At 42.5% G+C, this 17,292-nt stretch overlaps 1 protein-coding gene across 3 annotated transcripts in view; it reads right to left on the bottom strand.

The window, feature by feature from the left end:
* The window catches only part of eif4g3a (eukaryotic translation initiation factor 4 gamma, 3a), a 37,306-nt gene that overhangs the window by 6,000 nt on the left and 14,014 nt on the right, over positions 1–17,292 (bottom strand). The window contains exons 5-23 of one of the 3 annotated variants that reach the window (XM_077530537.1): positions 17,015–17,047; positions 14,037–14,057; positions 10,907–11,086; positions 10,540–10,651; positions 10,297–10,457; positions 9,954–10,079; positions 9,441–9,603; positions 8,012–8,764; positions 7,225–7,313; positions 5,873–6,158; positions 5,444–5,577; positions 2,918–3,037; positions 2,656–2,811; positions 2,371–2,568; positions 1,445–1,591; positions 908–1,144; positions 718–822; positions 338–476; positions 16–128 (exon numbers count right to left, since the gene is read on the bottom strand). In XM_077530537.1, coding sequence (XP_077386663.1) covers positions 16–128; positions 338–476; positions 718–822; positions 908–1,144; positions 1,445–1,591; positions 2,371–2,568; positions 2,656–2,811; positions 2,918–3,037; positions 5,444–5,577; positions 5,873–6,158; positions 7,225–7,313; positions 8,012–8,764; positions 9,441–9,603; positions 9,954–10,079; positions 10,297–10,457; positions 10,540–10,651; positions 10,907–11,086; positions 14,037–14,057; positions 17,015–17,047 — 3,273 coding nt within the window. The remainder of the gene's footprint in view (positions 1–15; positions 129–337; positions 477–717; positions 823–907; positions 1,145–1,444; positions 1,592–2,370; positions 2,569–2,655; positions 2,812–2,917; positions 3,038–5,443; positions 5,578–5,872; positions 6,159–7,224; positions 7,314–8,011; positions 8,765–9,440; positions 9,604–9,953; positions 10,080–10,296; positions 10,458–10,539; positions 10,652–10,906; positions 11,087–14,036; positions 14,058–17,014; positions 17,048–17,292) is intronic. The other 2 variants (XM_077530538.1, XM_077530539.1) reach the window with 2 other exon arrangements.

Raw genomic sequence — 17,292 nt, 5'->3', positions numbered from 1 at the left:
GCAGCGGTGGCTCACCTTGGAGATCTTTGGGATCTTATTCGGGTCAATGGTCCTACTGCTCTTGGTCATGGGCACAGTATTCCAGGTCTCTTCTCTGGGCATGCGCGGCTCTCTCTGCTCTCGGAGATCTGTGCAACAAAATGCGATGCGCCCACAATAAATCAACAAAGTAACGCATAATTGAAACCGAACATCAAAAGTGAAGATAGCTGACAGCAGAGGCTTCCTGTAGGCCGCTAAGTAAAGTATCGTATTTGCATGATAGGAAGTGGGAATATTCACAGACTTCGTAGCCGTGCAGGAGTGAGTGGAAGGCCTATCAAGATGATTGCCTTACCTCCTCGTCGCTTGTTCTCCTTGGAGAGCAGCTGCTGGTGCACTTTTCTCTGCTCTTCCTGCTCTTCAATTTTGGCCTCCTTGTGGATCTGCTCAATGGTTTTGGGCCCCTGGTCGGCTCTTCTTGACACCCAGTTGTGCTGCAGAGACAGCGATGAACACGCGGCAGCGTCAGGTTAATTGCTCTCAAACTGTATGGCAAGCCAGAATTTGCGGTTAGGCATTTGCAGTTCTTGGGGAACCCTCATATCTGTTTTTCACCTACTTCGACACTACTGTAATTGAAGGAATGTCAATGATGGTGTATCCCACTTAGCAAAACTAATATTTACACATAAGACAAATACCTCACAAAGGCCTTTGACATGTCCACAAACTCACCAATCTCAGGTCAATGACATCCTGCAACATAAAGCGTATCCGAGACGACGTCTTCCTCTCCTTCACTATTTTTTCCATCTGATTGAAATACTGATCCATTCGAGGCTGGGGAAAGGATTAAATTAAACAAGAGCTGATTAATCAAAATTGCAGGATGAGGTCGCAGACCAAATGTCATTATTAGGCGTACCTTGGCTTTTTCAAAGTCGAGGTCTTTGCCAATGGTGGTGAGCAGCCTGCACAGGCACTCGACCGACTCTTCATCGTGGTTCTTCAGCAGCTTGACCACGCAGTCGTGCATGATGGCCTCCGTCAGCATCTTGAGCTTGAAGAGCTCCCCGATGAACTTGATGTTGCCGATAGATCGCCGCCGCGCCTTGTCCTTGGCCTCCTCTAACTCCTCCTGAAGCCGCTCGCGCTCCGTGGACTGTGTGGACAAGATCAACATCAATAAAAAATAAAATCTGTAATAAATAATAAATTCACAATACATGTCATAAAACACAGAAAAAGATCCAAAGTGATTTTGAAAAGCTATAATGAAGCTGAAGTAATAGTAGTAGTGCAATTGAATAATTTGTGGTGTCAGGATATCTGACTGTTTGGCACATCCGCCTCAGTACAGGTCATGGGTTGAAATCTGGGCTCCGGATGATCTCTCATGATACACTGATTGAAAATGTCTAGGCTTAAAAATAATAATAAAAAAAAAAATGCTGGCACGTACCGAATCGGCAGAGTCCAGCTCTTTCTGCTTCTTCTCAAACACCACGTCGTCCACTTTGTCCTTTTCAAACTCCTTCTGGCAGCGGTGCAGCAGCAGTTTGCGAAAGTTGACTGTGTTGTTGGGCTTGTCTGATATTTGCACCCTGAGCTGTAACATACAACATAATCACAGACATGGTGGAAACAGAACAAGTCTGTGATCATCTTGCATTTGCAAAAACAATGTCTGCTGAATAATTTATTTAGACTATATTTGTGAGCAAAATTATGCAAAAACTAAGCAATACATTTTGACTTTATGCTAAAATTAATTTTGTAATTATTTTCTCAGGGTATAATTCATCAATCCTAACGACAAAACGTGAGTATTTGCATGCTTCAGAGCTTCCGAAAACAGGTGAGTCATGATCATCGTTAACCTGAGCCCTGAACAATTGTGATGTCATTTTCAGTCTACAGCACTTAGCAATATGGCCGCCATCTAAGATGGATGACAACAGGTCGATTTCCCTGCTTAACTCATATTCAACAAACGCAACATTAATCAGAACATCGTGTTTAGAGTAGTGGGGCTGCACAGAACAAATATAAAAAAAGAACAAAAAAACAAAGACAAATTTCGGAACAAATTTGAAATAGTTTAATTGATTTATGAAAAAAAAAAAAAGCAGGAAGAAATAATTATGACTTGCGAGCCGCATTTCGAGAATGCGCATTTTGCCCACAAAGTTTCCCAGGTGTCAAGAGTATAAAAAAAATCATCCCAAATTTTGTACATTCTGCCCTTTACACTATTTCATCCTTGGCTCATGGTCATCACACCAACTCATTTTGACACGAAATCGTGAGTGCGACTGCTTGCTTGAACTTTCTTTTTTGATCAAAGTATTGAAGTTATTCGATTAATCGTTGGAGCCCTAGCTTTACCTCAGCAAGGCACCGGCACATGTGGCCGTAGGCGACGGAGAAGCTGGGCTCATCAATGGCTTTCTCGAAGACGAGGTCGATCACCCCCTTGAGTCGCTCTTCCGTGTCGATGGTCAGGTCCGTCACCTGCTTCATCAGCTGGCTGAACTTTTGAGGCGTGAGCTTGTTCAGGATACTGCGCACTTTCCTGAAAAGCTCCTGAAGGAGGCAGGGTCCCAGCAAAAAAAATAAAATAAAAATGCAGGTATTCCATCTGTGCATGATAGTTAAAATACACTTTCCTACCTGTGTTCTCAGCATCTCTGGGTCGTCGACGACAGACTCCCGCTTGGAGCCTGGCTTCCAGGCGTTCTCCGCCTTCTGCAGTTTAACGTCGTCATTCACCGGCACGCTCATGATGATCTTCCTGGGAGGAGGCCGCCGTGTGCCCATGCTCATGAGCTGTGAAGACGGATGGGTTGAATCCAGTAAAGTATATTATCGTGGTTTGTATCAAAAGCAGTCAATGAGCTCTAGAAGAGTTTGTCCGGGTATTTATGTGACTCACCATAGCACCACGTGCACCGCTCATCTGTCTGCCAAAGTCTGCAAAGGCAGGTGTGAAATCGGGACCCCTGGAAATCACCCTGGGATCCGCCGCTCGAGAAGGCAACTTGTTTTGGTTAATCTGCAATGGCATGCATGTCAGGTTAAATGAAAACTCTAAATTACACATCAAGTGTGAATATAAGTATGCCTCTATATGTGCCCTGTGATTGACTAGTGACCAGTCCACGGTATGCCCCGTCTTGGGACCACAAGGTGGGCGTGCTATCGAGAATGGATGCAATGACATTAAAAAATCCTCAACAGCAGAGGGAGCAGTCATTCTCTGCTAACATTGGAGAAAAGGGCTTACAAAAAGAAATAAGTTGTGCATTTTTGACAAAGTTTGGCCTAACGGTGACCTGTCGCAACCGATAGGCATGCTACAGTAGTTTTTTTTTGCTTGGTGCATTTTTTTTAAACTGTACAGGCTGTACGTTATCTGAGCCCTGCTCAGCGGGCGGTCCAGTGAGAGAAGTCAGAACCAGATGTGGAGGGAAAGAAAAGAACACAGAAGCGAGAGGGACGAGTGGAAGAAGAGCGGGTAAAAAAAAAAAAAGAAAAGAAAAAAGCATTTGGATAAATGACCTGCTCTCCTCTTTTTCCTATAAGATCTAAAACTATAACTTTTGATATCAGCCAGTTTAGCGGCTCTTTTGGCAGAGGTGGGGGCAGGGAACGGTCTCTTAACGCTGCCAAGTGTGACATAATGGCAGTGTGATTTTAATCAAAACAGGATTTCAGCAGACCCCCGCGCTCCACATTACACACTCAAACACAAAAATTGGGAGCCTCTTTCGCGCAGAAGACCCGTTTATTAATCAACAGTTTAGTGAGCGGAGGCGGGATATTGCTGCAACTGTGTGCGCTTTCTCACTACATCCCACAATTGGATTACATTTGTTGCACAAAAAAAAAAAAAAAAAAGAAGTCCAAATCAAAACTGAATATTTAATTATTTAATATCTAGTAGCAGTTTAACCAGTCTGAATAATTAGGCTACAAAAACTCTGTACTGTTAATTGCCTTTTTTTTTGTTTTGAACTGCTATTCACTTTTAAAGGAGTTAACAAGTTGTACCTCCTTAAGAGGTGGTCAATGACGTTGGCTTGCCAGAGGCTGAGCTGTATTGTACTTGTTTTTGCAGCAAATTGGTTGCTAGAACACAATGCTTTTCCACTGTACTATATGTTACGTATAACAAAACATCCCCAACACATTTTAAGTTGATTAGTAGCATAACTAGTATTGAACAGAAGTCCAGAACAACATCAGTGGCAGTTGTTATACAAGTAGTTACGCATTAGTAATTGTATGTGCTTAGTGGTTCGATGTCTTATCTGTTATTTCCCGTGACCTATTGTGCCTGTGCTTTTTACTTTACTGATGACTATGCCTTGTTTTTGTGCCTTATCTACACCTGGGAATGAAAGGAAAGCAATTTCGATTACTCTGAATGTCTAGCAGGGCGGCATGGCGGTTGAGTGGTTAGCACGTTCGCCTCTCAGTACTGAGGATGCAAGATCGAGTCCGGGCTCCGGCCTTCCTGGGTGGAGTTTGCATGTTCTCCCCGTGCCTGCGTGGGTCTTCTCCGGGTACTCCGGTCTCCTCCCACATTCCAAAGACATGCATGGCAGGTTAATTGGGAGCTCCAAATTGTCCCTAGGTGTGCTTGTGTGTGTGTGGATGGTTGTTGGTCTCTGTGTGGCCTGCGGTTGGCTGGCAACCAGTTCAGGGTGTACCCCGCCTACTGCCCGAAGCCAGCTGGGATAGGCTCCAGCACCCCCGCGACCCTTGTGAGGAGCAAGCGGTTAACAAAATGGATGGATGAATGTCTAGCATGTGAAAGAATTCACAAAAAAAGCTCACTGACTTTATATTTTACTGGCAGTGTAAAGAGGAATATAATGTCTTAATTATAATAGTTAAAAAATAATCAATGCTTTTATATGTTTGTGTTGTATGTTTGAGCCTTCATCTCAAATCTAATCTTAAGATACAGAAGTAGAGTTCCTCTGCTACAATAATTGATGCTGTTGCTATGCTGCAATTTCTTTTTTCCACCAAAGCAACACATGCCTCCGGGCATAGAGAAAGTCAAGAAATGCACATATGGCTGTACTGTTGCAAATCAATAAAATGAGCGTGCAGAGAAGTCAGTGATTAATGAGGATTTTGTTGCTAGCATAGAAAGCCATTTGAAAGGTTTATATGCTGTACTCTTTGTTCTCATTCGTAAGACAATTCAGCACACTTGTAGTCTGTCAAATAAAGGCAGTTCTTAAAGCCTTTATTTAATATCCTACTAGTGTATTGATTTTTTGTTACTAGAAGGATAAAAAGCATACTAGTGCATGGACCTTAAACTGGGTACTAGGGAAGGGGCTTTCTATAAGCCTGTAGATAAATACCAGTGTGGACCATCAGGTGTGGTACCTACCGAGCATAATCAACCCAACCATCAGCCTCTACCAAATAATTTATTCACCTTGTCGAGCACCACATCACTGATTGGAGGGAGACCCTCTGGTTTCTGAACACAGGCGGGCATGAACTGGAAACGCAACAAGAAGCCCCTGTCATACTGCCGCTTCTTGCTAGGATCGGACAGGTCAGGACCAACTAGTACAGTGAAAGAAGAAGAAGAAGAAAAAAAAAAAAAGACAGTTATGATAACTCCCTTCGGAGTATGACTGGAAAGAGGTGTCAAAGTTCAACTGTATTTGCATATAATCTACTTGTTTAAATCAGGATTATGCTAAAATATAATGCTATAATTAGGCTCCTATTAAGAGTCAACTTAAAATTGAGTAAATTTCTGGTTTATTCTTTAAAAAAAAAAAAAAAAAAAAAAATCCCATATAGTTGTTAATTTCTGGAATGTTGCAACCCTAGACCTGAGTGGAATTTCTACCACCTTCTATCTCCTGCGAGGCCCCAGTGGAGTTGTCTTTGTCCCCAGGCGACACTCCGCTGTCGCTGCTCTCCGTTTCAGAGGTATGGCCTGCCCCGTTTCTTAAAGGCTCCGGCTCGGCATCGCCGTTCTCCTCTGGGACAGTCAGCCTTCTGTCGGTCTCGGGGCTGCTGGCAGGAGCTGGAGTGTCAGCAGAGGGGAAGAGCGATGGCGGGGCCCCGGAGACCCCCAGCAGAGCCGTCTGGAGTGCCGGATCCGCGGCGACAGGATCTACGGGCCGAGGTTTGTCCTGTAGCAAGAGTTCATATATAGGTGTTCTTTGACCTTACTGGCATACTACATTTGAAGGTAACATGGTGTGCAATCATGAACCACCTTAGTTTCCACAGTGGCAAAAAGAATACGACACAAAAAAAAAAAGCATGCACGCTATTGATGCACTTGCTGTCATTAAATTCCGAAAACATTTATTACAGTGAAGAAGCTGTGTAGCATTAGAAATACTATTATGTCCTGTTCCAAGTCCCAAAAGTATGTGCACTTATAGCCAAACTACCCAAATCTAACAAAATAATTAATATTATTATTTTGGTAATTTAAAAAAAACAAAAAAAAAACAAAAAAAAAAACAAAACAAGCTGAGACAGAGGATACGTTTCTTCAGCAAGACTAATCTAACTATATGTCACATGACTACTTTTTCCAGTGATGGCCATCTGATGGTGGCTAGAACATATTGTAGGTAGTACAACTAATAACCCTGAAATTGCATATGCTCCAAGCTCCATTAGGTCAGCAGTATGGGAGCCTTTGGGCCACCTGGCGAAGAACCGAGATGGAAATCATGTACGTGACAAAAGCCAGACTGCTTGCAATAAGTGCTTAATTGAAGAAGAAAAAAAGAAGAAAAAAAAAAACTATAGGAGACGCTGCATGTCTGTTCTTGTGTCTGCTTCATCTATCCAATGGAATTCTGCTTTGGGGCTTTGTCTACAGCATTAAACCAAACACAAGCCATGAAAAAGGCTATGAAAAAGCATGGGTGTGGTTGTCCATCAATGAAGAGCAGGAAATGAGAGAAGCACAAAGCTGAATTTACAAACAGTGCGCTGAATGAGCAGTGAGGATGATGGATAACACCTTGCTCGACCCAAAAGCCATGTCTAAGCGCTTTCCTGCGGCACATGTGGAAACATTTTCCGCATGATTTATTGTGCATTTCTGCTCCCCTCTCTCTCTCTCTCTCTCTCCAACTGTCGTGCTTCTTCGATACGCTGATATTTTTCAGAGGAGTTCGTTTTGAAAATGAAGCGCACAAATCTGTGAAAAATGTCATAGCACCTTCCTTCTCTTACCTCATTTTCCTTCAGAGGTGCGTCTCCGGCGGGAATCAATTCATTTGGTTTCCTCCAGGTCTTTGGTATAGCAGCAGAAGTCTGATTGACTGCAAATGAAAGTAAAGATTTGTTGCAGTTTTCATTTAGTCACACAGCACATTTCAGGTCTTTAGAGTTCGCATTGAAAGCCAACATTTCATTTTCGAAATGAAAAGCTTTAGCGGGGACACATTATGGAAAATTGGCGTTTTAATTCCATGTATACATATAATTTGGTCGCCTGAGAGCCTGTCCACCCATCAAGAGTGAATAAAACAACCTATTACATCTTTAGTTTAGGGCCACACAGTGTATAAGTACTGTACTGGAAAAGTACCACAATACTTCGGCATAAAAATTACACAACACGTTTTCAGTACTGATGTTCTAAGAGAGAACGTGACAGACGCTGGCTTAAAGAATCACTGCACAAATACAGTCATGTTTTTAAGCTTTTTAATACAATGCCTCTACATGTAATCTTTTGGAACTGTTTTGTTTTTAAACTTCAAACTAGTGTTTAATTCTGTGATTATGTTGGGACTTCAAAACACTTGTATCTCAAATCATCTTTCCCCATTGAAATGAGTGAAAACCGTTGGAAATTAATGGAAATTAATCCTTCCCAGCAGCTAATTAAAAAGCCACCCAAAATTAAAAATAAGAAAAACTGCACTCAGCATTTTTAAAATCAGAATTATATCTCAAACATACTGTACACAATGAAGGTTCTGATCAAAGATGTGTTTCCAGTGTGCTTATGTACCTGTAGTGGGGCTCTTCCGAGTGAACGAATTATGCTGAGGCTCCGTTTCAGCAATGCCTCCAGGTGCCTCTGCCCCAACCCTAGTGACAAGGTCATTTCCGTCCAGGGTCTGCTTGGGCTCATCGGTCTCTGCTGTGGCTTGCACAAGAGGCGGAAGGCCCGGGGGGAGCCTGACACGTAAAGACATGACGGGACTGGAGGTCAGGGCAACGGGCAGCACCGTCAAAGTTGCCATGGGGGCCAGCTCGGCAGCAATGGGCACCTCTGGCCTGACATCAGAGGGTAAGGTTTCTAAAGAGGAGGTCTCTTGGAAAGTGGGAGAAGAAGTAAGAGGATGTGCTCCAGATGGGGATGCCGAAGGAGTCTCAGGGGCTGGCACGTCCATATCAGTGTCAGGGTCTGCAAGACCATTCACAGCCTTGGATATCGGCGATGGCGAGACTGTCAGAGTCCGTGAGGGGGCGTCCGTCAGAGGCTTGTCAGCAGCGGGAACATAAGGTGCCGCCGAAGAATGTTTATGGTCACCGCCAGAGAATGTAGCAGTCGAGGGTGGCCGATCACCAGTGTCGACAGCTGTGGGCGGGAGGGCCACAATAGCGGGTTGGGAGGCAGGGAAGGCAAGCTCTGGTTCTACAGTGGAAGAGGTTTCTGATGCAGGAGCGCTGGCTTCCAGTCTTTCCAGGGGAGCTTCCGGCTGCAGGAGCCCAGGTGAGGAAGACTTTTGGACAAATGGCTCCAATTTTGGTGTCTCATCTGGAAGAAACAAAAGAACAGTTTGCCAGCACCAATTAGGAATGAGGGTGAAAAGACAGAACATTTGACAAGAAAAAGACGGCAATTGTGGCGTTCACAAATTTCAGGACTCTTCAGTAAGTGTTGACAAAGTGATGCATCAATGTTGCATGATTATGTGCTGTGACTTCCACTTAACATGCACAAAAAGGTGATTTCAAAATAAGATACTTCAATGTGTTGTCAAACTGACAGTGATGTTCCTGTTCATCAAGATTAAACCAAATTTGCTAAGCATATCGGTGTCCACAAAAGTATTGATACATTCAACTCATTTGAATAATTAACATTATTTGAATTAGATATCATATAATTTGAACATCACATTGTCTCTCATCTGCCCATTCCTCAATGTCAGCTGACTATTTAACTGTGTTGGGGGGGTTGTTGTTTATAACAACTATTTCATCATTGTATGGTGGCTTTGCTACTCGAGCCAAAGTTCCCCTATTTTCTATTCCCTATTATTCTGAAATTTTACCAGAAAGTCCATTTTTTTTTTGCCAATAATTTATTTTTGTCTCCAAATGGAACAAAACTGTTTCCAAATCCAAACAAATAGGTCACACATTGTCCAGAATGAACCGTGATCAAATTTCAAAGAATTTTAGTGTGGAGAGGATATGTTGAGGCACACCTGGTCCTGGTTTGGCATCTGGAACTCCGGTTGTTGCTGCTTGCTGTGGCTGCTGCGGGGCCGCGGAGGGCTCCAGCGCAAAGTCTCCGGAAGCGGCGTGCTGAGGCTGGGGAGGCTGCGAGGGTGACTGCAGCTCCGGTGTCTGCCTGCTGCTCAGCGGCTGCTGTGATTTGAGGTGGAAAACGTAAGGATAATAATGAGGGTGGGGCTGGGAAAGCTGGGCAGCACAAATCAACAAAAAGGTACAGCGATGCAAGCCAGCATAGGACACACACAGCACACAATTTGGAATAAGACATAATAAAAGAAGCAAGAGGATGTAGTTTAATATGAAAGTGATTGCAGCACAAAGGATGCAGAAACATACATGTAAAAAAACAAAATAAAAGACCAAAAGACAGAGGAAGATGCAAGACACTGTTAACATTTAGGTACACACAGGTAGGACAATGAGGCGCCACATCAACCTTTGCAATCAAGCTGCTCTTAAAGTGGTAGTGCACTGAGCCCTACCTGAGGGGGGGTTGGAGTGGAGGAGGGAGGGCCAACAGGGGGCGTTGAGTTCCTGCTCCCCGAGCCCCCAGCCATGATCTCCTCTGTGATGTCCTTTCCACCTTGACTGGGGTCGCGGATACGAATCTGGGAGGACAATGGCACAAAAACAACACACCTCACTAAAGCGCACAAGTCCAACAACAGCTGCTGAGGGTCCTTGTAACCCATATTTGTACAGTAGTCTATCACTAATTCAGTAGTAAAGTTAGAGTTACAGTACATATTTGTATTTGTCATGAACTGGAGATCCCCCATGTTAAAACTGGTGAAACAATGCTGAATGAACTTCTAAGGTACTGACTGTTTTCTTCTCGCGCTTGGCTGGTGGAGGTTGCTGTGGTGTAGGCACTATGATGGGCGGCGAGGCCGAGTATACAGTCTGCCCTGGATAGTAGGGCGGACCGGCTGTGGGAACGGGGGCGGGGACAGAAGGGGACACGGGTGGATGGTACCTGAGGGGATCTTCGGAAAAAAAAAGAGAATGGTTTAGTATGACTATGTTAAAAATCAAAGATGACAATTGTGTGCCTTTGGAAAAACTTACGATACGGGGACGGGTACTCCCCTGGTCCTGGACCTGGATAGAAGGTGCCAGACCCCGGGGGCTGGACAGAATACTGCTGAGGAGGTGCCACGTAAGCAGTGCTGTGGCGATACTGCAAAGAGAAAGAGCCATTATTGATAAGTGGCAAGACAAGAGCGCTCCTCTCCTGGGGCACATTTAGACAACAAAATTGATATTTTGCCTCGTGCTCAAGCTTTCTCTCTACTTTTCACTACTTCCATTCCTCACAAAGCAAATTAGTGACATTGTGTTGAAGGCGCAGAGTCACGACCTTGTCAGTCTCACCACGGAAACAATTTGCAGGTCATAATTATGCGCAATACACAGCTGAGTCACTGCGTCTCACCTGTGGGATGTAGTACTGTGCAGCCTGTGGCGACGGGAAAGGCATGGGCGCCATGGCCATCATGATTGCTTGATTAGTAGGGTAGACGGCCGCTGTGGGAGCCTGGGAGCCGGGTCGTATGGTGGGCGTGTTCGTGGGGATGGTGGGCCTTGCAGTCTGCATCTGAGCCCTCTGGAAAAACTGTGAAGAAAAACAACAAAGAGAGAGAAAAAAAAACAACAATATATAGCTATTGATACCCGACAAAAATTATTTACAGCAGAGGAGATTGGTTTGTTGTGCAAATTTCAACCATTTCTACTGCTTATTAGACACTTTGCCCGTCACGTTTGTCATATAGAGCAGTTCAAAAATAAGAAATACAAGTATTTTGAGAGTACAATGACACTCAGAGCGCTAAATTGTCGATGATACTGTTCCACTCCAGTCCTGCAGGTGCTGATAAAGTGCATTACAAATACGCTACCAAGTTATTGCCTCACACCGAAGTTGGATCAGTGCCCTGCCTCACCTCAATTCAAGCACACAATAATGAAAAACAAATACATTTCAACGTGGGCATCTTTATCTGCGACAAAATCTAACCAGTTCTTTCCATATTTAATGGAATCACAAAATGCAGTTAAAGCACAGAACTGCTAGTTAACGAAATATATATTAACACACTAACCAACCAACCACATGCTTTTAAGCTTGGCAGAGGTTCAAAAGCTGAATCCACTCAATAGCACAGATACAACCTAAAATAACAAAACAGCCTCACACCACTAATGATTACACTAAATAAACAATTGTTTACAGTACTTTACATTGGACAATAAAGGGAGCATACACAGAAGGTTCCTTTTGTGACATCACAGAATCACTGTGCTTTGTGAAGCTGCCAATGACGCAGTGTTGCAGTTTTGTTTTTTTTGTCCAAAAGTGATCCAGCCCGAGGTGAGATGCCCATTTCACACTTGCACTAATTTCAATATTTGCTGTTGTAAAACTTAAAAAAAAAAAAATACATAAAAATAAATAAATAATCTGGCTCCATGTTTCATAAAAATATTTGTGACCTGGAGCACTTAGACTTCATTAATATCACTACTCAGTATTTAACATTATACACCATTGTAAAGGCTCTTCAAGTGGCCTACTTGATTGGTTTAAAGTTTATAAGTCGGCTTGATTGATTGTTGTAAGCACCCTGCTGGCATTGTAAGACTTCAACAAAGCAACCACTTTGAGATTGAATTGATGCCTAGTCGAGTGGATGAGCATTTCCTGAGAAGAAAACGGATCCATATGGAAGGCGCGTGAAGCTTGTTCTAAAACCACCAAATGGTTCACTGCTTCTGCCTCTTTAATGATAATTTTCTTTTTTGATGACAAATATTCAAAATCATAATCAACCTTAACACTACAGTAGGATCTGCCTACATTAGATGAATTACAACTGTCGACATGTAGGAAATGTACAACGTGAGATAGATTTATATGCATAAAAGTGCATTTGTAAAATTTATCCAGTTGTTTGAGAATTTTCACAAGGAAACTGTAGATTTTTCAAAAAGTTTAATTTTTTGAGGATGTTAAAATTTTCAAGTTAAAATGATTTGAAACAGTTAAGAAATGTTGAATTTTGGGTGAAAAATGTCTCCTTAAATTTCAGAACTTTCTCTAGGAAAACGTGGACTTTTCACAAAGGAGGAATTTTTGGATCCTCAAACTACTTTAATTCAGAATGATTTTAAGTAGTTGAGAAATTATGAATTTGTATTTTTAAAAACCTGCATTAATTTGGGAAGTCGCTCGAGAAAACTGGAATTTGCCAGTTTTAACTTCACTCTTTCTTTGTGTGCTGTTGAAGTGTCCTTGGCCAAGACACTGAATCCCAAGTTGTCTGTAGCTCGGCATTGTAAATGGGAAAAGAAAAAGATTAAATTAGTAACATTTCCTCATGGAAAATGTGGACTAAAAAATTGGAATATTGGGAATGTTGGAATGATTCGACTTGGCTAATTTGAGGTGAATTTGGAAAACTTCTCCATTAGGTGAATTTGTCAAGTTTATACATTAAAGCTGCTGAGCGCAGAAAATTCAACTTCGAATCGCTACTGCCACCTGTGGCCAAAAAATGAAACTGCACACTTCCTTCTTCACATACACAACGCGCACATAATGTCATATGGCAGACAGAAGGAAGGGAAATTCGAACCTGAATCGGGTCTGAAAACTATAACCCATTGTGAGCAGCTAAGGTGTTAAACTACCATTTAGAAGACGTTCCAGTCAAAAGTGGTCAAATAAACAGGCTATTGTAAAAATATTTTTGGCCAAATTGTTTCATAGAGCAGCTTGAATATGAATGAATTTGTTACTGGTGGAAAATGTAGAATTACAGGAATTTAATTTGTTTTTTATTTTTTAATCCTAGTCTGTCCTAAAGGAGCTGAATATTTTGACATTGGAAAGGTTTAAATTAGTTGAGAAAGGTGGAAGTATAAAAGCACTTCAGCGTTTGCATAATTAATCAACTTCAATGGCTTTTCTTGTAAACTGCTCACTGGAAATATGGGAAGTTGATCAGCAAAAAGATTATAATAAATCTCCTGTAAGTGTATCCATGCAAAAGGGATATAATGGGTTCTCTAGATTGTCTTACTATCGAGGGAGCACGATGTTAGTAAAACGTGCATATGTGCCTTGTTAATGCCACATGCTGTTGGTGCAAGTGTGCAAGCTGGTTAGGAGATGAGTCATGCACAAAGACAAAATGGCAAATGATGAATGGGTGCAAGTCAAAGTGTTTTCTCTACAGCAGGGGTGGGGAACCTACAGCCAGTGGGCAAAAATGCAGCTCATAAATGTGCATCATGTCTAATAATAAACACGAGTTTCATCTCTGCATCAGGATTTGTTCCTAAATTTAGTGGGGCCCTCTGAATACTTCAAAACAGGCCAACGGTTCCCCACACCTGCTCTGTACAAATAAAAAAAGATGACGCCAGGGGTCCGTCACATGAGGAGGGGACGGGAGAGCCAGTTGCGATGACCCTCATCATCATCATCATCATCATCATCACCATCCTCCTCATCATCATCATCATCATGCCATGCAGGTCAGCCGGTGCAAACGTATTACCTGGATGGGCCTGAATCCTCCCTTGAGAGCAGGAAAGAGAGAAAAGCCAATTGCACTGGTGAGACTGCAGACACGCGCATGCAGGCACACAACACGCAACCATTTCTGTCGAACCGACACGGACCACCAATGGGACGAAAAGTACCAGCCTCACAATGAGCATTGAGCAAGAGAGCCAGTGGAAAAACGCTTGCTGGATACAGTCACAATTTATTGGCTTGTCCGCATGTACACACTCACATACAACCACACACGAAGGAAGGACAAACAAACACGTCCACACACCTGCAGATACACACGACACACTAATACGCACACGTGGTCAAAGACAGCGTCACCAACCAGCAGCAACACGACACAAAAAGACAAGTACACACAAACGGACTCAAATCTGTAACCCCTCTCGCGCACACACAAAGATAAACACACATTCAAAAATACAAACAGACGAAAACCTTCAGCCACACGCACAAGCTACCCACGTATACACAAAACACACATTGAGCCACAAACCTAAAGCCACAAACACTCAGTGAAGTAGACACATGCTTTCACAATTCAGCATTGGTCACTTAGACCTGCAGTGTAAATCCAGCACTTAAATACTTACATTAAAAAAAAAATATATTAGCCCAACGGCTTGAACCTTGAACCTAATTTTTCTCTTTCATTTTCTAAAGGAGAAACATTTATCTGTTTCCCCTGAACTGCGTCACTTTCTTATCACTGCTTGCCTGCCTTGCGCACACAGCCACTCACAAAGCGGCTCTGAACAAACACTTCAAATAACACTTGGCCCAAAAGTGGTCAAATGAATCTAATAATAGGTGCGAGTGATGCGTCCCTCTTCTAATAATCATTCCAGTCAAAATACAGACAAAACAATGTTTGAATCTGATGATGTAAAAATCAAGGCTCGGTTGGGTGTTGTTTTCTCCCCCAGGAGCCATAACGGAGACAGGCGTAATATTGTTATTATTGGTCACAATGTCTGCTAAGTGTAGCTACAGGATGGGGATGTGACTCACGGTAGTACCAAAATTAGAAAAGACAAGCTGCTGTCCGATCACCCTCACTGTGAGATTCGATGTAGCGGCGAATGGCCACAGAGGCTCAATAGGGTCCCAAAATGCTAATTTAGCAAAACCAGAGGTGGCCAGGGAATACCTCTCTGAAGTGTGCGAGTTGTATGTGTGAGTTGCTTTGTGTACTAGTATGTTTGTCTCTTTTTGTATGTCTTGCTTCAGGTTTGTGACTTTGTGTGTAAATGCAAGTACAGTACACTACCCTTTATTGACATCCGATTAAGATGTTCAGCTTCTAATAAATTCATTAAAAATAAATAAATAAATATGACCCAAAAGAAAAAGTGAAAAAAAAATCAAACCATTAAGTGCATATTTATTCTGTTAAAAAAAAAATCACATTAAGAAATAATTCATCATCAATCGATGTGCGCCACATTTATTAGTACCATGTTAATACTTTATACAACCCCCTTCTGAAACAAAACAGCACGTAATCTTCTGCTATGTTTTACAAAATGGAGAATACTGGAAGTGGGATCTTTGGGGTTGAGGTCTGGGGACCAAAAACCATGGGAGGATCTTGATTCTGCGTCTGGTGAACCATTTCTACCGATTTAAGTGCGAGTATGCTTTTGAATAGGGGTGTGAATTGCCTAGTACCTGACGATTTGATTCCTATCACGATTCATAGGTCACGATTTGATTCGATACAGATTAACCCAGATGCAAATTTATAAGTCGATTGTTAATATTTTGTTTTACTCAAATTTAGAAAATACTAATCAGTAAACTTGTACACTAAGATTTGTATGAAAATGTATTTTCTCTGAAACTGCAGCCTTATAACTGTGAGCCTCTGTATTTAACACAGTTTCATGTTTGAACAGCATTGAAATAAAATATTAAGGCTTAATGTTCCATTAATATAATTTTTTTCCGTGCTTAAGGTTTGAACTCAAACCATGACTAAGACGTCTTGTCGAATATTGTTCCATCAAAAATGGATGTTTAAAAATCGATTCGGCCACGTATTGAATCGATTCGAGAATTGTGTGCTGTAATATTGCAATATATTGCCAAATCGATTTTTTTTAACACCCCTACTTCTGGATTCATTTTAAGGCTTTTATCACAATTTAACCAGATGTGCAAATAATTTGCTTGCGTGTATACACTCAAGAGAATTGTGTCACTTAAATCAAGCAGCGTAAGTCCAACAGATATGATCTGTTGGTCAAACACTCAGAATGCTGAGTGATCATTTCCACAGACCTTTTGTATTTTTGGGTAAAGTGCGTGCACAAACGCACTCGGTCCACCAAAGTATGCAATTGAACTCAAAAGAAGACGCAATCTACGCCAAATACATAACACTCTTGACCAAGTGAATGAATTTGCTCATGGCTGCACATGGAGTGTCTTACTCCGGGCACAATGGACGTTTCTCCATTGGAATAAAAAGCCTTAGTGTTCGGCTTCATCTGCTTTCCGACTCCACTTCCGTGGCGGCACAACAGAGCATAGCGCCAGTTAGTGACAGCCAGCGCATGCACTGTGTGTGTGTGTTCACACTAAAGACACAAAACACTACACACTCATTGACCTCATATGACTTGTCAGAAAAAGAAAAGAAAAAAAAAAGCTGACGTTTAAGAAGGTAGTCGAAGATAGTTTTGCATCTGGAGGAGTTGGTGGGTGCTTAGTGTATGATGACTCAGCAAGTTACAAAGTAGGCTGTCGGTAACCTGACATGTTGGCATTTGCATTGTGACAAAGACTAGACGGTTAGACATGACCACTAGTACAGCCTTAGACTCAAATGACATTGGATCACAGAAGTCAAAGTCGAAGCTTGTGAGTTGAAGGTCCCACGGTATCATTGTTGAACACTAAGTAGCCAAGCTTTCGAATCAACATATCAAGCAGGAACATGATAGTCGTAGTATGTACCTGATGGTGGGTCGGTCGTGGGCCCGTCGCAAACTGATTGGAGGGAGGATGTTTGAAGCAGTGGTGGCAAAGCAGGCAGAGGGAAGAGCACAAGAGACACAGAGATGAGCAGTGTGGCAGACGGTAAAGAGCGACCAATCTGCAGGAGTGCATGATGCAGCAACATTGCCTTAATCAAACTGACAAACCAGGGCTTGAACTCATTGAGAACGTCACACCACAGGCGGGCCTCGATTTATGACAGTGAGCCATTCAAAACCAAAATGCACACTTTGGAA

This window comes from Festucalex cinctus, chromosome 8 (assembly GCF_051991245.1).
Source record: "Festucalex cinctus isolate MCC-2025b chromosome 8, RoL_Fcin_1.0, whole genome shotgun sequence".
NCBI classification, from domain to species: domain Eukaryota; kingdom Metazoa; phylum Chordata; class Actinopteri; order Syngnathiformes; family Syngnathidae; genus Festucalex; species Festucalex cinctus.
Note: the sequence above shows the minus strand (reverse complement) of the source record. Positions and strands in the feature narration are given on the sequence as shown.